General features: G+C 35.5%; 1 protein-coding gene across 4 annotated transcripts in view; it reads left to right on the top strand.

Annotated features, from left to right (window-relative positions):
- The window catches only part of LOC139968092 (EF-hand calcium-binding domain-containing protein 6-like), a 69051-nt gene that overhangs the window by 39677 nt on the left and 11879 nt on the right, over positions 1-17495 (top strand). For all 4 annotated transcript variants that reach the window (XR_011793221.1, XM_071972462.1, XM_071972452.1 and 1 more), the window contains exons 8-14: positions 693-831; positions 2180-2317; positions 5090-5238; positions 9866-9979; positions 11211-11321; positions 13115-13294; positions 15873-16092. Coding sequence is in view for 3 of the 4 variants with exons in the window: in XM_071972462.1 (XP_071828563.1) it covers positions 693-831; positions 2180-2317; positions 5090-5238; positions 9866-9979; positions 11211-11321; positions 13115-13294; positions 15873-16092 (1051 nt within the window). In the remaining variant the exon portion in view is untranslated. The remainder of the gene's footprint in view (positions 1-692; positions 832-2179; positions 2318-5089; positions 5239-9865; positions 9980-11210; positions 11322-13114; positions 13295-15872; positions 16093-17495) is intronic.

Below are 17495 nucleotides of genomic sequence, written 5' to 3'. Positions count from 1 at the left end.
GGAGGTATGGTAGATATGAACAAGGAGGTATGGGAGAGATGAACAAGGAGGTATGGGAGAGATGAACAAGGAGGTATGGGAGAGATGAACAAGGAGGTATGGGAGAGATGAACAAGGAGGTATGGGAGAGATGAACAAAGAGGTATGGGAGAGATGAACAAGGAGGTATGGGAGAGATGAACAAGGCGGTATGGTAGAGATGAACAAGGAGGTATGGGAGAGATGAACAAGGAGGTATGGAGAGATGAACAAGGAGGTATGGGAGAGATGAACAAGGAGGTATGGGAGAGATGAACAAGGAGGTATGGGAGAGATGAACAAGGAGGTATGGGAGAGATGAACAAGGAGGTATGGGAGAGATGAACAAAGAGGTATGGGAGAGATGAACAAGGAGGTATGGGAGAGATGAACAAGGAGGTATGGGAGAGATGAACAAGGAGGTATGGGAGAGATGAACAAAGAGGTATGGTAGATATGAACAAGGAGGTATGGGAGAGATGAACAAGGAGGTAAGAGTAAGTGAGAGTAAGAATAACTTTATTAAAAAAGTAAAAAGGAAAAAAAAACAAGTTGCAGCTATCAGAGTCACGATGGTCTTGTGCTTTGCAATGACAATTTCCCATTTTTTGAAAATTAGACCCACCCGTGCAGTTTCAAATTTTGTGTAAAAGAAAAATCATTTCAATCGACAGATATGACCTTCAAAACACTGGAGCAGTAGAAGCTTCTTGGTTCTTTGAACATATAGGTTTGGATCCATTTGGCAATTACTTACCGAGGGCAAGAACTGCCACAGCTAGTTCCACTAGATCTTGGAGTGTACCTCCTGGGGTAAGCTTGTTTTTTTTTAATTCTCATCAAATTTGTTAGCTTATGGGATCGGAAACATTTGAACACGCATTTTTGTTGACTGCCTCACAAAATCGAACATAGATTTCTTACATACCGCTTAAAGAGATTAGTTTAAAAATATTTCTGCTGCTACATAACTGTTATTATCAGGTTCAAGATAACCGAGCGGACAGCTAATTTTCTGTGACATGATGTATGAATTATTTAGCAAGTAGCATAGAATAGATGAAATGAACAACAACAAGAAGGAATGCTTGTTTCTTGATTTTGTTTTGATAAAATAATTAATTTCTTCTTCATTGGTGCTTTCTTTCTGGATAACTTAGTCAAACGAATGAATTGCAGGAAGCTGAGCCTAATTTCATTTAATAGATTTATATAAAAATAAGATACCAGTATATGCGATTGATGCATTGGTGCATTATAAAAGATTTAACTCAAGTGTGTATTGGCTTGACACTGCTTGACTAATGAAAGTCTTGGGATCAGTGGCATGCACAGAGGGGGCCCAAGGGGGGAGGGCTTGGTCACCCCACCTCCGTTGACAGTCTGGGGGGGAATCACTCAGTAGGGAATATCACTCAGTCGAGGAATAACCCTTTATCTATGTTGACTGTAAATTTAAATTTGGACACCCCACAGTCCGTTTCAGTGTTTGCTCTTTAGCAGGAACTCATGACCCCCCCCCTCTCCCCTTCTCCAACTGTGAAACTCAAATATGCCTCGTCCTTTTCTTGTTTCAGTATTTCTTGTAAGCAATTAAGTTTATGTTATGAAGTGATCCAAGTTTTCATTGATTTATGTATAATCGCTAGATTGCTAATTGCTGTTAATTATTTCTTAGCAATTGAAACCGCTTGAAACTAGTAATTGATAGCACCATTTTGTGTCTAGCTAGTCGCTGTGACAAAATTTCCAAATGGGAGGGGGACACCCCACCCACCTTAGACCCAGCCGTCTGCCATATCAGAGGGGGAAATCACAAGTCTGGTCCCCCTCCTCTTAAATCCTACACATGCCACTGCTTGGGATCTCCTGTATACCATTCCTTACTCTCAGAGCTAGAAAAAGATATAGTGGTAGAGTTGCCTAATATTAATCTACTTAATAAGTTATAAAAATGCAAAATCTCAATTCTTTTAACATAGAATTAAGATTCTGCACAAGAATTGGATTTAATTGGTGAATATATAATCACTTTTATTTCTTTGTTACTGTAAATGACTCAATAATAATAATGTGTTTGTCACTGCAATTACAAATGTCTGATTGCAAATGGAAGTGCTATGTTACATTCATTGATTCAAACTTTCTTCCATTCTCTAAGGATCAGGAGCAATTTGAAGAAAGTAAAATTGCTGATAGGCAAACACCTAGACTGGCATCAAGACAGGGTAGAGGTCCAACACATAATGAGCTACCAAGACCACCATCTACAGATATTATCTCCTCCCTTATGAGAAAGGTCAGTGCATTATCTCCCATATAGCTTGTCAGATGATGGTGCCTTATACAGAGGAGTTGAAAAATATATAAGTAATCAGTTTGTGATTGTTACTTACCACAATTCAAATTATGAGCAGAATGTATGCCTCTTGCTGCTCATGTACAGTAACAGCAGATGTATATGAGCAGAATGTATGCTTCTTGCTGTCATTTATATGAGCAGATGTATGCTTCTTGCTGTCATGTAACAGCAGATGTGTATGAGCAGAATGTATGCTTCTTGCTGTCATTTATATGAGCAGATGTATGCTTCTTGCTGTCATGTAACAGCAGATGTGTATGAGCAGAATGTATGGTTCTTGCTGTCATTTAATCACAGATGTATATGAGCAGAATGTATGCTTCTTGGTTTCATGTAACAGCAGATGTACACAGTATGAGCAGAATGTATGCTTCTTGCTGTCAGATGTAAATGAGCAGAATGTATGCTGCTTGCTATCATGTAACAGCAGATGTACTGTATATGAGCAGAATTGTATGCTTCTTGCTGTCATGTAACAGCAGATGTATATGAGAAGAATGAATGCTTCTTGGTGTCATGTAACAGCAGATGTACACAGTATGAGCAGAATGTATGCTTCTTGCTGTCAGATGTAAATGAGCAGAATGTATGCTGCTTGCTATCATGTAACAGCAGATGTACTGTATATGAGCAGAATTGTATGCTTCTTGCTGTCATGTAACAGCAGATGTATATGAGAAGAATGAATGCTTCTTGGTGTCATGTAACAGCAGATGTACACAGTATGAGCAGAATGTATGCTTCTTGCTGTCAGATGTAAATGAGCAGAATGTATGCTGCATGCTATCATGTAACAGCAGATGTACTGTATATGAGCAGAATTGTATGCTTCTTGCTGTCATGTAACAGCAGATGTATATGAGAAGAATGAATGCTTCTTGGTGTCATGTAACAGCAGATGTACACAGTATGAGCAGAATGTATGCTTCTTGCTGTTATGTAACAGCAGATGTATATGAGCAGAATGTATGCTTCTTGCTGTCATGTAACAGCAGATGTATATGAGCAGAATGTATGCTTCTTGCTGTTATGTAACAGCAGATATGTATGAGCAGACTGTATGCTTCTTGCTGTCATGTAACAGCAGATGTAAATGAGCAGAATGAATACATCTTGCTGTCATGTAACAGCAGATATGAGCAGAATGTATGCTTCTTGGTGTCATGTAATAGCAGATGTATATGAGCAGAATGTATGCTTCTTGCTGTTATGTAACAGCAGATATGTATGAGCAGTATGTATGCTTCTTGCTGTCATGTAACAGCAGATGCATATGAGCAGAATGTATGCTTCTTGCTGTCATGTAACAGCAGATGTATATGAGCAGAATGTATGCTTCTTGCTGTCATGTAATAGCAGATGTATTTGAGCAGAATGTATGCTTGTTGCTGTCATGTAACAGCAGATGTATATGAGCAGATGTATGCTTGTTGCTGTCATGTAACAGCAGATGTATATGAGCAGAATGTATGCTTCTTGCTGTCATGTAACAGCAGATGTAGATGAGCAGAATTTATGCTTCTTGCTGTTATGTAACAGCAGATGTGTATGAGCAGAATGTATGCTTCTTGCTGTTACGTAACAGCAGATGTAGATGAGCAGAATGTATGCTTCTTGCTGTTATGTAACAGCAGATATGTATGAGCAGACTGTATGCTTCTTGCTGTCATGTAATAGCAGATGTATATGAGCAGAATGTATGCTTCTTGCTGTTATGTAACAGCAGATATGTATGAGCAGCATGTATGCTTCTTGCTGTCATGTAACAGCAGATGCATATGAGCAAAATGTATGCTTCTTGCTGTCATGTAACAGCAGATGTATATGAGCAGAATGTATGCTTCTTGCTGTCATGTAATAGCACATGTATTTGAGCAGAATGTATGCTTCTTGCTGTCATGTAACAGCAGATGTATATGAGCAGATGTATGCTTCTTGCTGTCATGTAACAGCAGATGTATATGAGCAGAATGTATGCTTCTTGCTGTCATGTAACAGCAGATGTATATGAGCAGAATGTATGCTTTTTGCTGTCTTGTAACAGCACATGAGGAGAATGTATGCTTCTTGCTGTCATGTAACAGCAGATGTATATGAGCAGAATGTATGCTTTTTGCTGTCTTGTAACAGCACATGAGCAGAATGTATGCTTCTTGCTGTCATGTAACAGCAGATCTCTGTCTAATACAGGATTACTGTTACATCAGCTGTTTTCATTATGCAATAAATACGAGCAGTGAAACTTGTGTAAATTTTACTTGTCCACATGCAATTTTAGTTAAGATATTCCATATAAGTATATGAATATTAATGAATTATTTGCATTGTTTTTTCTGTATATTACACTTGCATTCCTTCAATTGTTACATCTAGCATATATTACCAATGAATGGGTCTGGATTGGATCCTTGATTGAGCTCTTCAATGTATCTATTTTCACACATATACATTCAAAACTATATTGAAAGATAAATCAGATTGTCAGTTATTATTTGAAGACTCATACATGTCTGAATTTGTCAACTTTGAGCATATTCAGTATTTGTTAAAAGTGGATTCGAATCAGTTACTTAATGATTAGAAATTCATTCGCTCTTTCGACTGAGCTATCCAGCCTGTCTTGATCCCTAAGACAACTTTCTTTCCATGAACGTATCTTTTTGTTCTTCCTATTGTGACCTCACATTTGGTTTCTTTCTTTCTCGTCAGATGGAACAAGGCTACTATTCTCTGCTCATGAGCTGCGAGCATTTTGATTTGAATAGTAATGGCATGATGACCAAGTCTCAGTTAATGGGTGTACTCAAGGAATTTGGTGTTCCTTTATTTCCTTTTGATATGGAACAATTATTAGAAAGGTACCTTATATCACATTATTCTATCTGTTTAGTCTCTTTAGCCTTTATGTTTGATAAGGGGGGGGGGGGGGACAAGCCATGTACTGACAGGCCTCTCAGCATATAATAAAAGTTATAGCAATGATCAAATGTGATTGTAAAAGTTATAGCAATGATCAAATCTGATTGTTAAAGTTATAGCTATGATCAAATCTGATTGTAAAAGTTATAGCTATGATCAAATCTGATTGTAAAAGTTATAGCAATGATCAAATCTGATTGTAAAAGTTATAGCAATGATCAAATCTGATTGTAAAAGTTATAGCAATGATCAAATCTGATTGTAAAAGTTATAGCAATGATCATATCTGATTGTAAAAGTTATAGCAATGATCAAATCTGATTGTAAAAATTATAACAATGATCAAATCTGATTGTAAAAGTTATAGCAATGATCAAGTCTGATTGTAAAAGTTATAGCAATGATCAAATCTGATTGTTAAAGTTATAGCAATGATCAAATCTGATTGTAAAAGTTATAGCAATGATCAAATCTGATTGTAAAAGTTATAGCAATGATCAAATCTGATTGTAAAAGATATAGCAATGATCAAATCTGATTGTAAAAGTTATAACAATGATTAAATCTGATTGTAAAAGTTATAGCAATGATCAAGTCTGATTGTAAAAGTTATAGCAATGATCAAATCTGATTGTTAAAGTTATAGCAATGATCAAATCTGATTGTAAAAATTATAGCAATGATCAAATCTGATTGTAAAAGTTATAGCAATGATCATATCTGATTGTAAAAGTTATAGCAATGATCAAATCTGATTGTAAAAGTTATAACAATGATTAAATCTGATTGTAAAAGTTATAGCAATGATCAAGTCTGATTGTAAAAGTTATAGCAATGATCAAATCTGATTGTTAAAGTTATAGCAATGATCAAATCTGATTGTAAAAGTTATAGCAATGATCAAATCTGGTTGTAAAAGTTATAACAATGATCATATCTGATTGTAAAAGTTATAGCAATGATCAAATCTGATTGTAAAAGTTATAACAATGATTAAATCTGATTGTAAAAGTTATAGCAATGATCAAGTCTGATTGTAAAAGTTATAGCAATGATCAAATCTGATTGTTAAAGTTATAGCAATGATCAAATCTGATTGTTAAAGTTATAGCAATGATCAAATCTGATTGTAAAAATTATAGCAATGATCAAATCTGATTGTAAAAGTTATAGCAATGATCATATCTGATTGTAAAAGTTATAGCAATGATCAAATCTGATTGTAAAAGTTATAACAATGATTAAATCTGATTGTAAAAGTTATAGCAATGATCAAGTCTGATTGTAAAAGTTATAGCAATGATCAAATCTGATTGTTAAAGTTATAGCAATGATCAAATCTGATTGTAAAAGTTATAGCAATGATCAAATCTGATTGTAAAAGTTATAGCAATGATCAAATCTGATTGTAAAAGTTATAGCAATGATCAAATCTGATTGTAAAAGTTATAGCAATGATCAAATCTGATTGTAAAAGTTATAGCAATGATCAAATCTGATTGTTAAAGTTATAGCTATGATCAAATCTGATTGTAAAAATTATAGCAATGATCAAATCTGATTGTAAAAGTTATAGCAATGATCATATCTGATTGTAAAAGTTATAGCAATGATCATATCTGATTGTAAAAGTTATAGCAATGATCAAATCTGATTGTAAAAGATATAGCAATGATCAAATCTGATTGTAAAAGTTATAACAATGATCAAATCTGATTGTAAAAGTTATAGCAATGATCAAATCTGATTGTAAAAGTTATAGCAATGATCAAATCTGATTGTAAAAGTATGCAATGAAATAAATTCCAATATTATATGATCTGAAATAAGCCTTTGACAGTGATGTGGTCAGTTATCACCCACAAAAAGAATGCAAGTGGCAATGCGACACATTCGCCTAGCGGCTATCCAAAATCAATATGCAATGTAAAAAAGAAATACTCCAACCAACTAATGATACAGAACAAGTTTTATAAATTCAACTTCTTAAGTGAATATGTATTTATTGAGGAGGAACTTTCTCCTTAAAATAAAAAAAAAAGGAACATGGAAAATAAAGGTTACAACGTTCTGTAATACTGCTTAAGAACACATGTGACTACTGAATACTTAGAGATAACGGATTGTTTTGGCGCAATCTTTACCAGAGGATGACATATGCTAGATTTAGCTTAACTGCTGAAAAGTTTAAGACTTTCCAAAGTTCTGCTACCCCTGGATCTTTTTCAATTGCGAGAGAGCAAACTGGCACGTCTAAATTTAGTCTTAATATATATTAATTGGATATTCTTTTCTCTATAAAAGAATGAGATTACCTCTTCTTGTCTGAAGAGCTTTCCCCCCTTTACATAATGAAATTCTGATTTAACATTTATCTAAAAAAAAAATGAATTCTGAGTTGTCACTATGACGAATATTGCCTAAAGATGTTGACAATACTTGTTGACACGTGGTTGCTGATATCAGGTTGTGGTAGGTGTTATATTCGGTGAAAAAACTATCCTCAAAAGCTTCTGGTCTTCGACCCAATGTGAGGAGAGTGGCAAATGGTGCCAGTTCTTAAACTGTCAGACGAGCTCTGCAATACAGCTATATTTTATCCGGTCAGGTGATGTACTTCCATCCCAACTCTGCCGACAAGCTGCCCTATCCAGAACACTAAATATATAACCCCTCTCTGCCAAAATCGCTTGAATTAATTTGTAGTGCTATAAAAGTCACCATCACTATTACAATCATAGCAAACATCCACTTTCTTAAGGAAAGTCAATTAAGGCGTGACTTTTACTATCCAACATAATGAAAAATTACTACACAAAATTAAACTGACTTTTGTGCACCTCCAAAAGTATACAAACTTTAAAGTGGTTGCATCCCAAATATTACATATACAGAACAGATTAATATAACAAGTTTCTACTTACAATGGTGCCAGTTCTTAAACTGTCAGACGAGCTCTGCAATACAGCTATATTTTATCCGGTCAGGTGATGTACTTCCATCCCAACTCTGCCGACAAGCTGCCCTATCCAGAACACTAAATATTGTGTGATACTGGAATCTCCAGGGAAAAATTGTGTTTCAAGCTTTCACAGTTAAATGCCAGACATTAATTAAAGTATGCCAGCCCAGGCTTCAATACAGGTATCCTATATATAGGATCCTGTGCCCCATGATATGAAAATCACAATGCTGTAGCTCCGTCTTTTTCAGCTAAGAGATATAGCAGGACTCAATCCGATGATGGTAATTTGGAGAGTGAATAAAAATCTTATCCAACACTCACTTCACTGGCTGGATGTGATGTCACACATAATTACTAGTGCATCAATTTGCATAACTTGGCAATACAACACATTGTCATCTTGACTATGTCCTGCCCTGGTAGGTTTCTTTTGTGTGCACTAGCTATGCTATGCTACCCTGTACCTTTGTATTATATTAACTATGCCCTGACCTGGTGATGTTTCTTTTGTATACATACTCAATTATGCTACAGTACCTTGTATTTTTGTAGTGAATAGAGGGATTAGGTTTATGTAAATTGTCCTACATCCCTGGATACTACTCTCCAACAACAACAACAACAACCAGGATTGACTAAAGGAAAAGTTACTAAAAAAAAACTTTCTAAAATAAACAGCTGACAGATTGACTTCTTCTGTCATACAAATACAAATTAACTAAATTATACTATTCTAATGTGACATCAGTTTGTGCTTAAATTGTTCACTTCATTCCAACTGATGTTGAAATGTTTCAGAAAAATATTGAGTTGACGTGATACCATACGATATTATCTTGTTATCTTAACAATTTACTGGAAAATGTCAACTAATGGGGCAAAGTTTTTCTTATGTAGATGGCACTTTAAAGCTTCGGTACCCAGACGTTCTAATAGCAAGTTCAATTGTAAACCTTTGTCTTTAGTTTCAACAAGTTTAAGTCAAGTTAAATTTCAATAGTGCAACAGACAAAAGTTTGGGTGAAAGACTTAACTGTCTATATGAAACAATGAATTTGAAAAGATTATGAATTTCAAATATCACATAACCACAGAATTCAGGGAAAGTAAAGTGAAACCCTAAAAAACAAGTTTTCCAAAAAAAAAAGTACTGGTAGAGTCACCACATTCAGCTTAAATATAAACCTCAAACCTTGAAAAACATGTATAAAGTTACTAACCGCACCAATCCTTCTTTGACTGGCCAACGAAATATAATGTTCGCCATCAATTTAAAAAAAAAATGAAATTTAAAGTTCATAGGGCTGAGAGGGTTAGCTTAACCTTTGGCAAAAGTCTAGTTTTATAAATAAAACAAGGCAGAAAGGGATCATTCCAAATGTTTTGAAAAGTTTCGGCAAGCTTTTCGTATGGGCAAATACAAAACAACAACTGAATAAATGTTAAAAATCCAATGGCCAAACAATTACCCCTGCTTGATGAAGACGTCTGTAGCTAGTGTAGTAAAAATATCAGCAAATGTTTACTAGAAAGGTTTATTTCCATAAGATTGGTGTCTTTTTTACCCCACTATTTAATTGTCATATTTGTTCATGTTGCAGATGCAATTTGCGAAGAAAGGATCAGTATGTTAGCTATAAGGATTTTCTGTACAAGTACATGATCCGATCACCACAGGGGATTGCTCACAGGGTCATAATGGATCCCAGTCATTGGTAAGTGGATCAGTAATTTAACTGCGAGGATTTCATTTGCAAGTTCATGATTTTGATCACCACAGGGGATTGCTTACAGGGTTATAATGGATCCTAGACATTGGTTAGTGGATCAGTAATTTGACTGTTAGGATTTCATTTGCAAGTTCATGATTAGATCACCACATGGGATGGCTTACATGGTTATAATAGATCCCAAACATTGGTTAGTGGATCAGTAATTTGACTTTGTGGATTTCATTTGCAAGTTCATGATTAGATCACCATATGGGATGGCTTACATTGTTATAATAGATCCCAAACATTGGTTAGTGGATCAGTAATTTGACTATGTGGATTTAATTTCAAGTTCATTATTAGATAACCACATGGGATGGCTTACATTGTTATAATAGATCCCAAACATTGGTTAGTGGATCAGTAATTTGACTTTGAGGATTTCATTTGCAAGTTCATGATTAGATCACCACACAGGATGGCTTACAGGGTTATAATGGATCCCAGACATTGGTAAATGGAACAGTATGTTAGCTATGAAAATTTCAATGTGTTAGTCTACACAAATGTTAATGTCATTAGTTTTTGCATTCATTTTCACAACAGATATCTCATTCCTAGAAATGAAGCATTAATTCAAGCAGCTTGTTTGTTGTGTGGATAAGAATTGTTGGTTTGTCTAGTTCAGTCATTCCTTTAAACCGGATTCCACGTGAATGCTATGAAATGAGCATTAATTCAAGCAGCTTAGTTGTTGTGTGGGTAACAGTAGTTGGTTTGTCTTGGTCACTCACTAATTTAAACCGAATTCCACGTGAATGCTATGAAATGAAGCATTTATTCAAGCAGCTTGGTTGTTGTGTTGTAGTTGGTTTGTCTAGTTCAGTCATTCATTTAAACTGGTTTTGATGTGAATGCTATGAAATGTTTCGGTTTTGATACTTGTTGGGTATGATTTACACAATATGCAAGGTAATGGCTTCGTACCTACATCCAGTCACAAAGCAATAGCTATGTAGGAGTCGCCACGGCTGATTAAAGGCTGGATAGTTCAGTCGGTAGAAGATCAAATGACCTGTAAGTGTCATGTCACTGGTTCATGTGGTGCTTTAGCCAATGAAAAAATCTTTTTCACGCTTTTATTTTTATTTTAAAGGGAAGAAATAGCAAGAAAAGAATATGTGTCTGTTCAATAATATTACTTTTGTGTGCTTTTTTTTTTTTTTTCTTGAAGTTTCAGCAATAGGTTAAGAACACCTGCAGGTAATCTTTCCGCTGAAGACGCAGAAGCCAAACTAGTTGAAATGTTACACAAAGACTTTCTGAAACTACTTGGTACCTTCCAGTAAGTCAGAAAACTGATTGATTTCAATCTGATTACATATTTTACGTTTTGTTTTGAATCCATTTCACAGCATTTTACATTTTTTTCTTGTAAATATCTTCCATCATTTGAAAGAAAATGTGTTTGTCTAATCTGATGATTCACATCCATCCATGCAGTCATAGTAAACTCATTGACATTTGAACATTTGAAATAAATAGAAGTATATTTGTATTTGATGTTGCTCACCCAGAAAATTTTGTGGAATCATCTGTTGTGAACAAAACTTACTACTGGTATAGAGACTATATGAATCATCTTGAGTCATTTGTTCTTGCATGTGTGCAGCAGTGTTTAGTTGACCTTAAAGGCATTGAAGACTCGCCCCAAACCGTGTGCCGCGCTCTGAAAAAGTTAACTTTCCGTTGCTTGCAAGTGAAGTTTTTCTGCTTGTTGCTACAAGATGTGGGTTCTGACCGCAGCTGTATGTACTGACTGTACACTAGTGTCAAATTACCGAAGGTTGCAAGCTGTTTGTGTATTTTCTGGGATCGATGGTGGTGTCTAACGCTTCTGTAACACCTCATTCGAAACTAGGTCAGATTACCGGCATTAGACATTTCTTTTTGCGCAAGTCTTCACACCCTTTAAATAGGTGATATTAGAAAGGCTTAAGCTGACCTATATAGTCTGTACTTACAGTATCTAAACACAAGGAGCACATATTCTTTTATGCACAAGATGCCACTCAAAGTTGTAATGGGAATGTAATGCGAATCTTTTTAATTATCCCACCATGGTATTTTTGTCTTTATAATGCATATGAGGACCGTCCCAAAAGAGAACCGATCAATATTAAGTAACATCTATTTTGTGTTGTGTATTATTGATTCAAATTTACTAAATAATCATTGTCTATTTATTTGTGATGAGAGCAACAATTGATCCTTTTCATTTAAGTGCCAAGTGAAAGCAAATTAGTAACTAGATATGCTCAACAAAAGGTAAAGTTGTTCTCTGTTTATGTATTCCTTGGAATTGTGTAATAGTAATCGTTTTGTGTCAGAAGTTAATGCAACTTATTGCTTTAAGAAAAATATATACATTTCGTTTTCCTTTCAATCTGTTATCATGCAGGTGCAAATCCAGGTGTGTGGTGCTGTACCACCCTGATTTTCAAATATTTAAAAATAGTTATTAACCTATCCTTGCATGTAGACCTAATGATAGACCACATCTATAGTCTAAATATGCCTCAGAATACATCATGTCTAAAATGTGATATTTTCTTCCCATAGATGGCCCCCTTCACAGTCAGGGAATAACTTATTATTCAGTGTCTTGTAAAGCACTTATAGGTTTATGGCATGAAATGCTTCAAAACACATCTTGCATAAAATACTGTCGTGAAACCATCTTGCATTTGTTTATCGAGGGCAAAGTTAAAAGGATGTCTTCTGGTTGACCCTCAGACAACCAGGTCTTTCTGTTTGGCTGTCCAAACAGCAGATTAGGTTGTCGCAAATTAGTATGACCAATAATTACCATGTGTAGGTTTGGTTAAATGAAACGCCCCTTTGGATGGATCATTGGCCTACCAAAGAGATCGAAGGTGATGTATAGATATTTTTGGTTGGGGGGGGGGAGGGGTAGTTACATTGCAGTCTGAATTTGATGTTAACAACCATTAAATATGTGGGTTTGAATCAGTTTCCCTTTGACCATAACATGTTTGTTATGAAATAGCAGAGAGATCACTTTACTGAAAAAGCAAGGTTCTTATCGATTCAGAAAATGATTGTTTTCCTCGTCAGATCTTTAGATCCGCATTCCCTCCACCTCATCACTCAGTTTCAATTCCGAGAGAGCATCAACAACGCCTTTAACATGAGAGTTACAGATAAACAATTCCAAGAGTTACTCTATGATGTTGGAACCACAGAAGATGGGCTTGTGCCTTATCCAGGATTCCTTGCAATTTTCAACAAGAAGAGGTACAGTATACTATTCACAAAAGTACTATAGATTTGTTGAACGTCACTCCTGTCACCCTGTGAGTCACAACCCTCATATGGCGGGCCATCAGTCTCAAATCATGGGAGATCGACTTATACCGATTTAAATCGACATATACCAGTTTCCCTCGACATATCATCGATTTATTTTACTTATCATCGATTTAAATCGACATATACCAGTTTACTTCGACATATCATCGATTTAAATCGACATATACCAGTTTCATTCTACATATCATCGATTTAAATCGACATATACCAGTTTACTTCGACATATCATCGATTTATTTTACTTATCATCGATTTAAATCGATGATAAGTAAAATAAATCGATGATATGTAGAATGAAACTGGTATATGTCGATTTAAATCGATGATATGTAGAATGAAACTGGTATATGTCGATTTAAATCGATGATATGTAAAATAAATCGATGATATGTCGAAGTAAACTGGTATATGTCGATTTAAATCGATGATAAGTAAAATAAATCGATGATATGTCGAGGGAAACTGGTATATGTCGATTTAAATCGGTATAAGTCGATCTCCCATGATTTGAGACTGATGGCCCGCCATAGATATGTAGAATGAAACTGGTATATGTCAATTTAAATCGACATATCATCGATTTATTCTACGTATCATCGATTTATTTTACTTATCATCGATTTAAATCGATGATATGTAAAATAAATCGATGATATGTCCATTTAAATCGACATCTACCAGTTTAAATCGATGATATGTCGAATTAAATCGGTAGAAGCCAATTTCCGTGGACTTATACCAGTTTCTAGCGTCTCAAATCGACATATACCGTTTTAAATCGACATATCATCGATTTAGCTCATTAACATATTCCAAATCCCGATTTCGGTGATGATTGACATGTGGAGATACATCACGTGTAGTCACCTGACAAGGCGGGCGAGTAATTTAATAGTTCCAAAATTACGAAGCTAGCAAGGGTGTTCATCATGGTTATATGTCAATGGTAATTATGAACAATTACTTGCAAAAAGATTTCGGTTTAACAATAAGGCTGAAATAACTGATATGTCAATGACGTGCAATTATCTCAATGCAAACTGGGCTGGTCTATACTCGAACACGTGGCGCTATAATATAGGAATACACATGCAACTGAATAGGCCCACAGTACGTACACAGATGCAATTACCTACTCCAGTTACACCATAAACAAAGATGATATTGTTCTGCAGTGAGGCCTACTGTAAGGTTACTTTTTAATAGCTAAGTATATACCCATGGGGTTTAACAGTTACAGTAATCAAGCTCAAATCATGCATTCCACTGTGCTCGTGTTTATTTTCAATTACTCGCCCGCCTTGTCAGGTGACTACACGTGATGTATCTCCACATGTCAATCATCACCGAAATCGGGATTTGGAATATGTTAATGAGCTAAATCGATGATATGTCGATTTAAATAGGTATATGTCAATTTGAGACGCTAGAAACTGGTATAAGTCCACGGAAATTGACTTCTACCGATTTAATTCGACATATCATCGATTTAAACTGGTAGATGTCGATTTAAATGGACATATCATCGATTTATTTTACTTATCATCGATTTAAATCGATGATAAGTAAAATAAATCGATGATATGTAGAATAAATCGATGATATGTCGATTTAAATTGACATATACTAGTTTCATTCTACATATCATCGATTTAAATCGACATATACCAGTTTCCCTCGACATATCATCGATTTATTTTACATATCATCGATTTAAATCGACATATACCAGTTACATTCTACATATCATCGATTTAAATCGACATATACCAGTTTACTTCGACATATCATCGATTTAAATCGACATATACCAGTTTACTTCGACATATCATCGATTTATTTTACTTATCATCGATTTAAATCGATGATAAGTAAAATAAATCGATGATATGTAGAATGAAACTGGTATATGTCGATTTAAATCGATGATATGTCGAAGTAAACTGGTATATGTCGATTTAAATCGATGATAAGTAAAATAAATCGATGATATGTCGAGGGAAACTGGTATATGTCGATTTAAATCGGTATAAGTCGATCTCCCATGATTTGAGACTGATGGCCCGCCATACCCTCATAGGTCAACATGGCAAACATGACATACTTATATGGCCAACAGTTTCATGCGCATGAACAGCTTGGCTCGGTAAAGCAAGTAAATTTACTGAAATTACAATGCTGGATTATCTGTGTTTCAACTTATCTCGTTGTTAGTTATAGCTCTCAGTTGAAAATGTTGTTAATAGGCAGGGCTACGTAAGGGGATGTATAAGACAAAGAGATAACATTTGTGGTGATCCTGTGTAAAAAAAAAATTGCCATACATCTTTAACCCGTATGGCAGTTTGACCATTTTACAATCCTGCAATACTTGGATCAATATTTCCTTGGAGTGGAATACTAACATTTTTGAGGAATACTAAAAGAGAGTTGTTGAATCTCATGTTGTGGTTGTAAAATATAATAATTCATACCATTTTCATACTGGTCCTTGCTTTTTCAGATATCTTCCAACTAATTTATATAACAACCAAAGACCTCAATCTGAAGGTGATAGAATCTCTCCTACGCCACCATCCCCACCACCACCACCACAAAAATCACAATCTCCGGTGATACCCTCTACGTCCCAAAGACTGTTTGATCATGTAACTGGACGGCCTGACAGCATCTTGGAACGAAAACAAGATGTAATGGAAGGCAGATTCAAGTCTGTTCATCAGGTAGGATACTATTTCTCTGGCTGTCATTATACAACCACCTGAATCATATCTCTCCTCTCTGGCTGTCATTATACAACCACCTGAATCATATCTCTCCTCTCTGGCTGTCAGTATATTATACAACCACCTGAATCATATCTCTCCTCTCTGGCTGTCAGTATATTATACAACCACCTGAATCATATCTCTCCTCTCTGGCTGTCATTATACAACCACCTGAATAATATCTCTCCTCTCTGGCTGTCAGTATATTATACAACCACCTGAATCATATCTCTCCTCTCTGGCTGTCAGTATATTATACAACCACCTGAATCATATCTCTCCTCTCTGGCTGTCAGTATATTATACAACCACCTGAATCATATCTCTCCTCTCTGGCTGTCAGTATATTATACAACCACCTGAATCATATCTCTCCTCTCTGGCTGTCAGTATATTATACAACCACCTGAACTATATCTCTCCTCTCTGTCTGTCAGTATATTATACAACCACCTGAATCATATCTCTCCTCTCTGGCTGTCATTATACAACCACCTGAATTATATCTCTCCTCTCTGGCTGTCAGTATATTATACAACCACCTGAATCATATCTCTCCTCTCTGGCTGTCAGTATATTATACAACCACCTGAATTATATCTCTCCTCTCTGTCTGTCAGTATATTATACAACCACCTGAATCATATCTCTCCTCTCTGGCTGTCATTATACAACCACCTGAATTATATCTCTCCTCTCTGGCTGTCAGTATATTATACAACCACCTGAATCATATCTCTCCTCTCTGGCTGTCAGTATATTATACAACCACCTGAATCATATCTCTCCTCTCTGGCTGTCATTATACAACCACATGAATCATATCTCTCCTCTCTGTCTGTCAGTATATTATACAACCACCTGAATCATATCTCTCCTCTCTGGCTGTCATTATACAACCACCTGAATTATATCTCTCCTCTCTGGCTGTCAGTATATTATACAACCACCTGAATCATATCTCTCCTCTCTGGCTGTCAGTATATTATACAACCACCTGAATCATATCTCTCCTCTCTGGCTGTCATTATACAACCACCTGAATAATATCTCTCCTCTCTGGCTGTCAGTATATTATACAACCACCTGAATCATATCTCTCCTCTCTGGCTGTCAGTATATTATACAACCACCTGAATTATATCTCTCCTCTCTTTGACAAGAACGTCAGAAAGAAATAATGTCAAGTTAATACTTAGGATTGTTGGTGATGCTGCTTGTATAGTCAGTGTAAGTGAGGTTTCTAGGTATTACATTTCGGTAACACATAATAATCACATTTAATTCTATCATCGTAACTAAACATCAGATCTGAAAATGGATAGAAAAAATAGTCTGAGGTTTACTACCACTTCTCC

Source organism: Apostichopus japonicus, chromosome 1 (assembly GCF_037975245.1).
Source record: "Apostichopus japonicus isolate 1M-3 chromosome 1, ASM3797524v1, whole genome shotgun sequence".
Lineage (NCBI taxonomy): Eukaryota > Metazoa > Echinodermata > Holothuroidea > Aspidochirotida > Stichopodidae > Apostichopus > Apostichopus japonicus.
The sequence above is the reverse complement of the archived record's forward strand: the minus strand, read 5'-3'. Positions and strand labels throughout refer to the sequence as shown.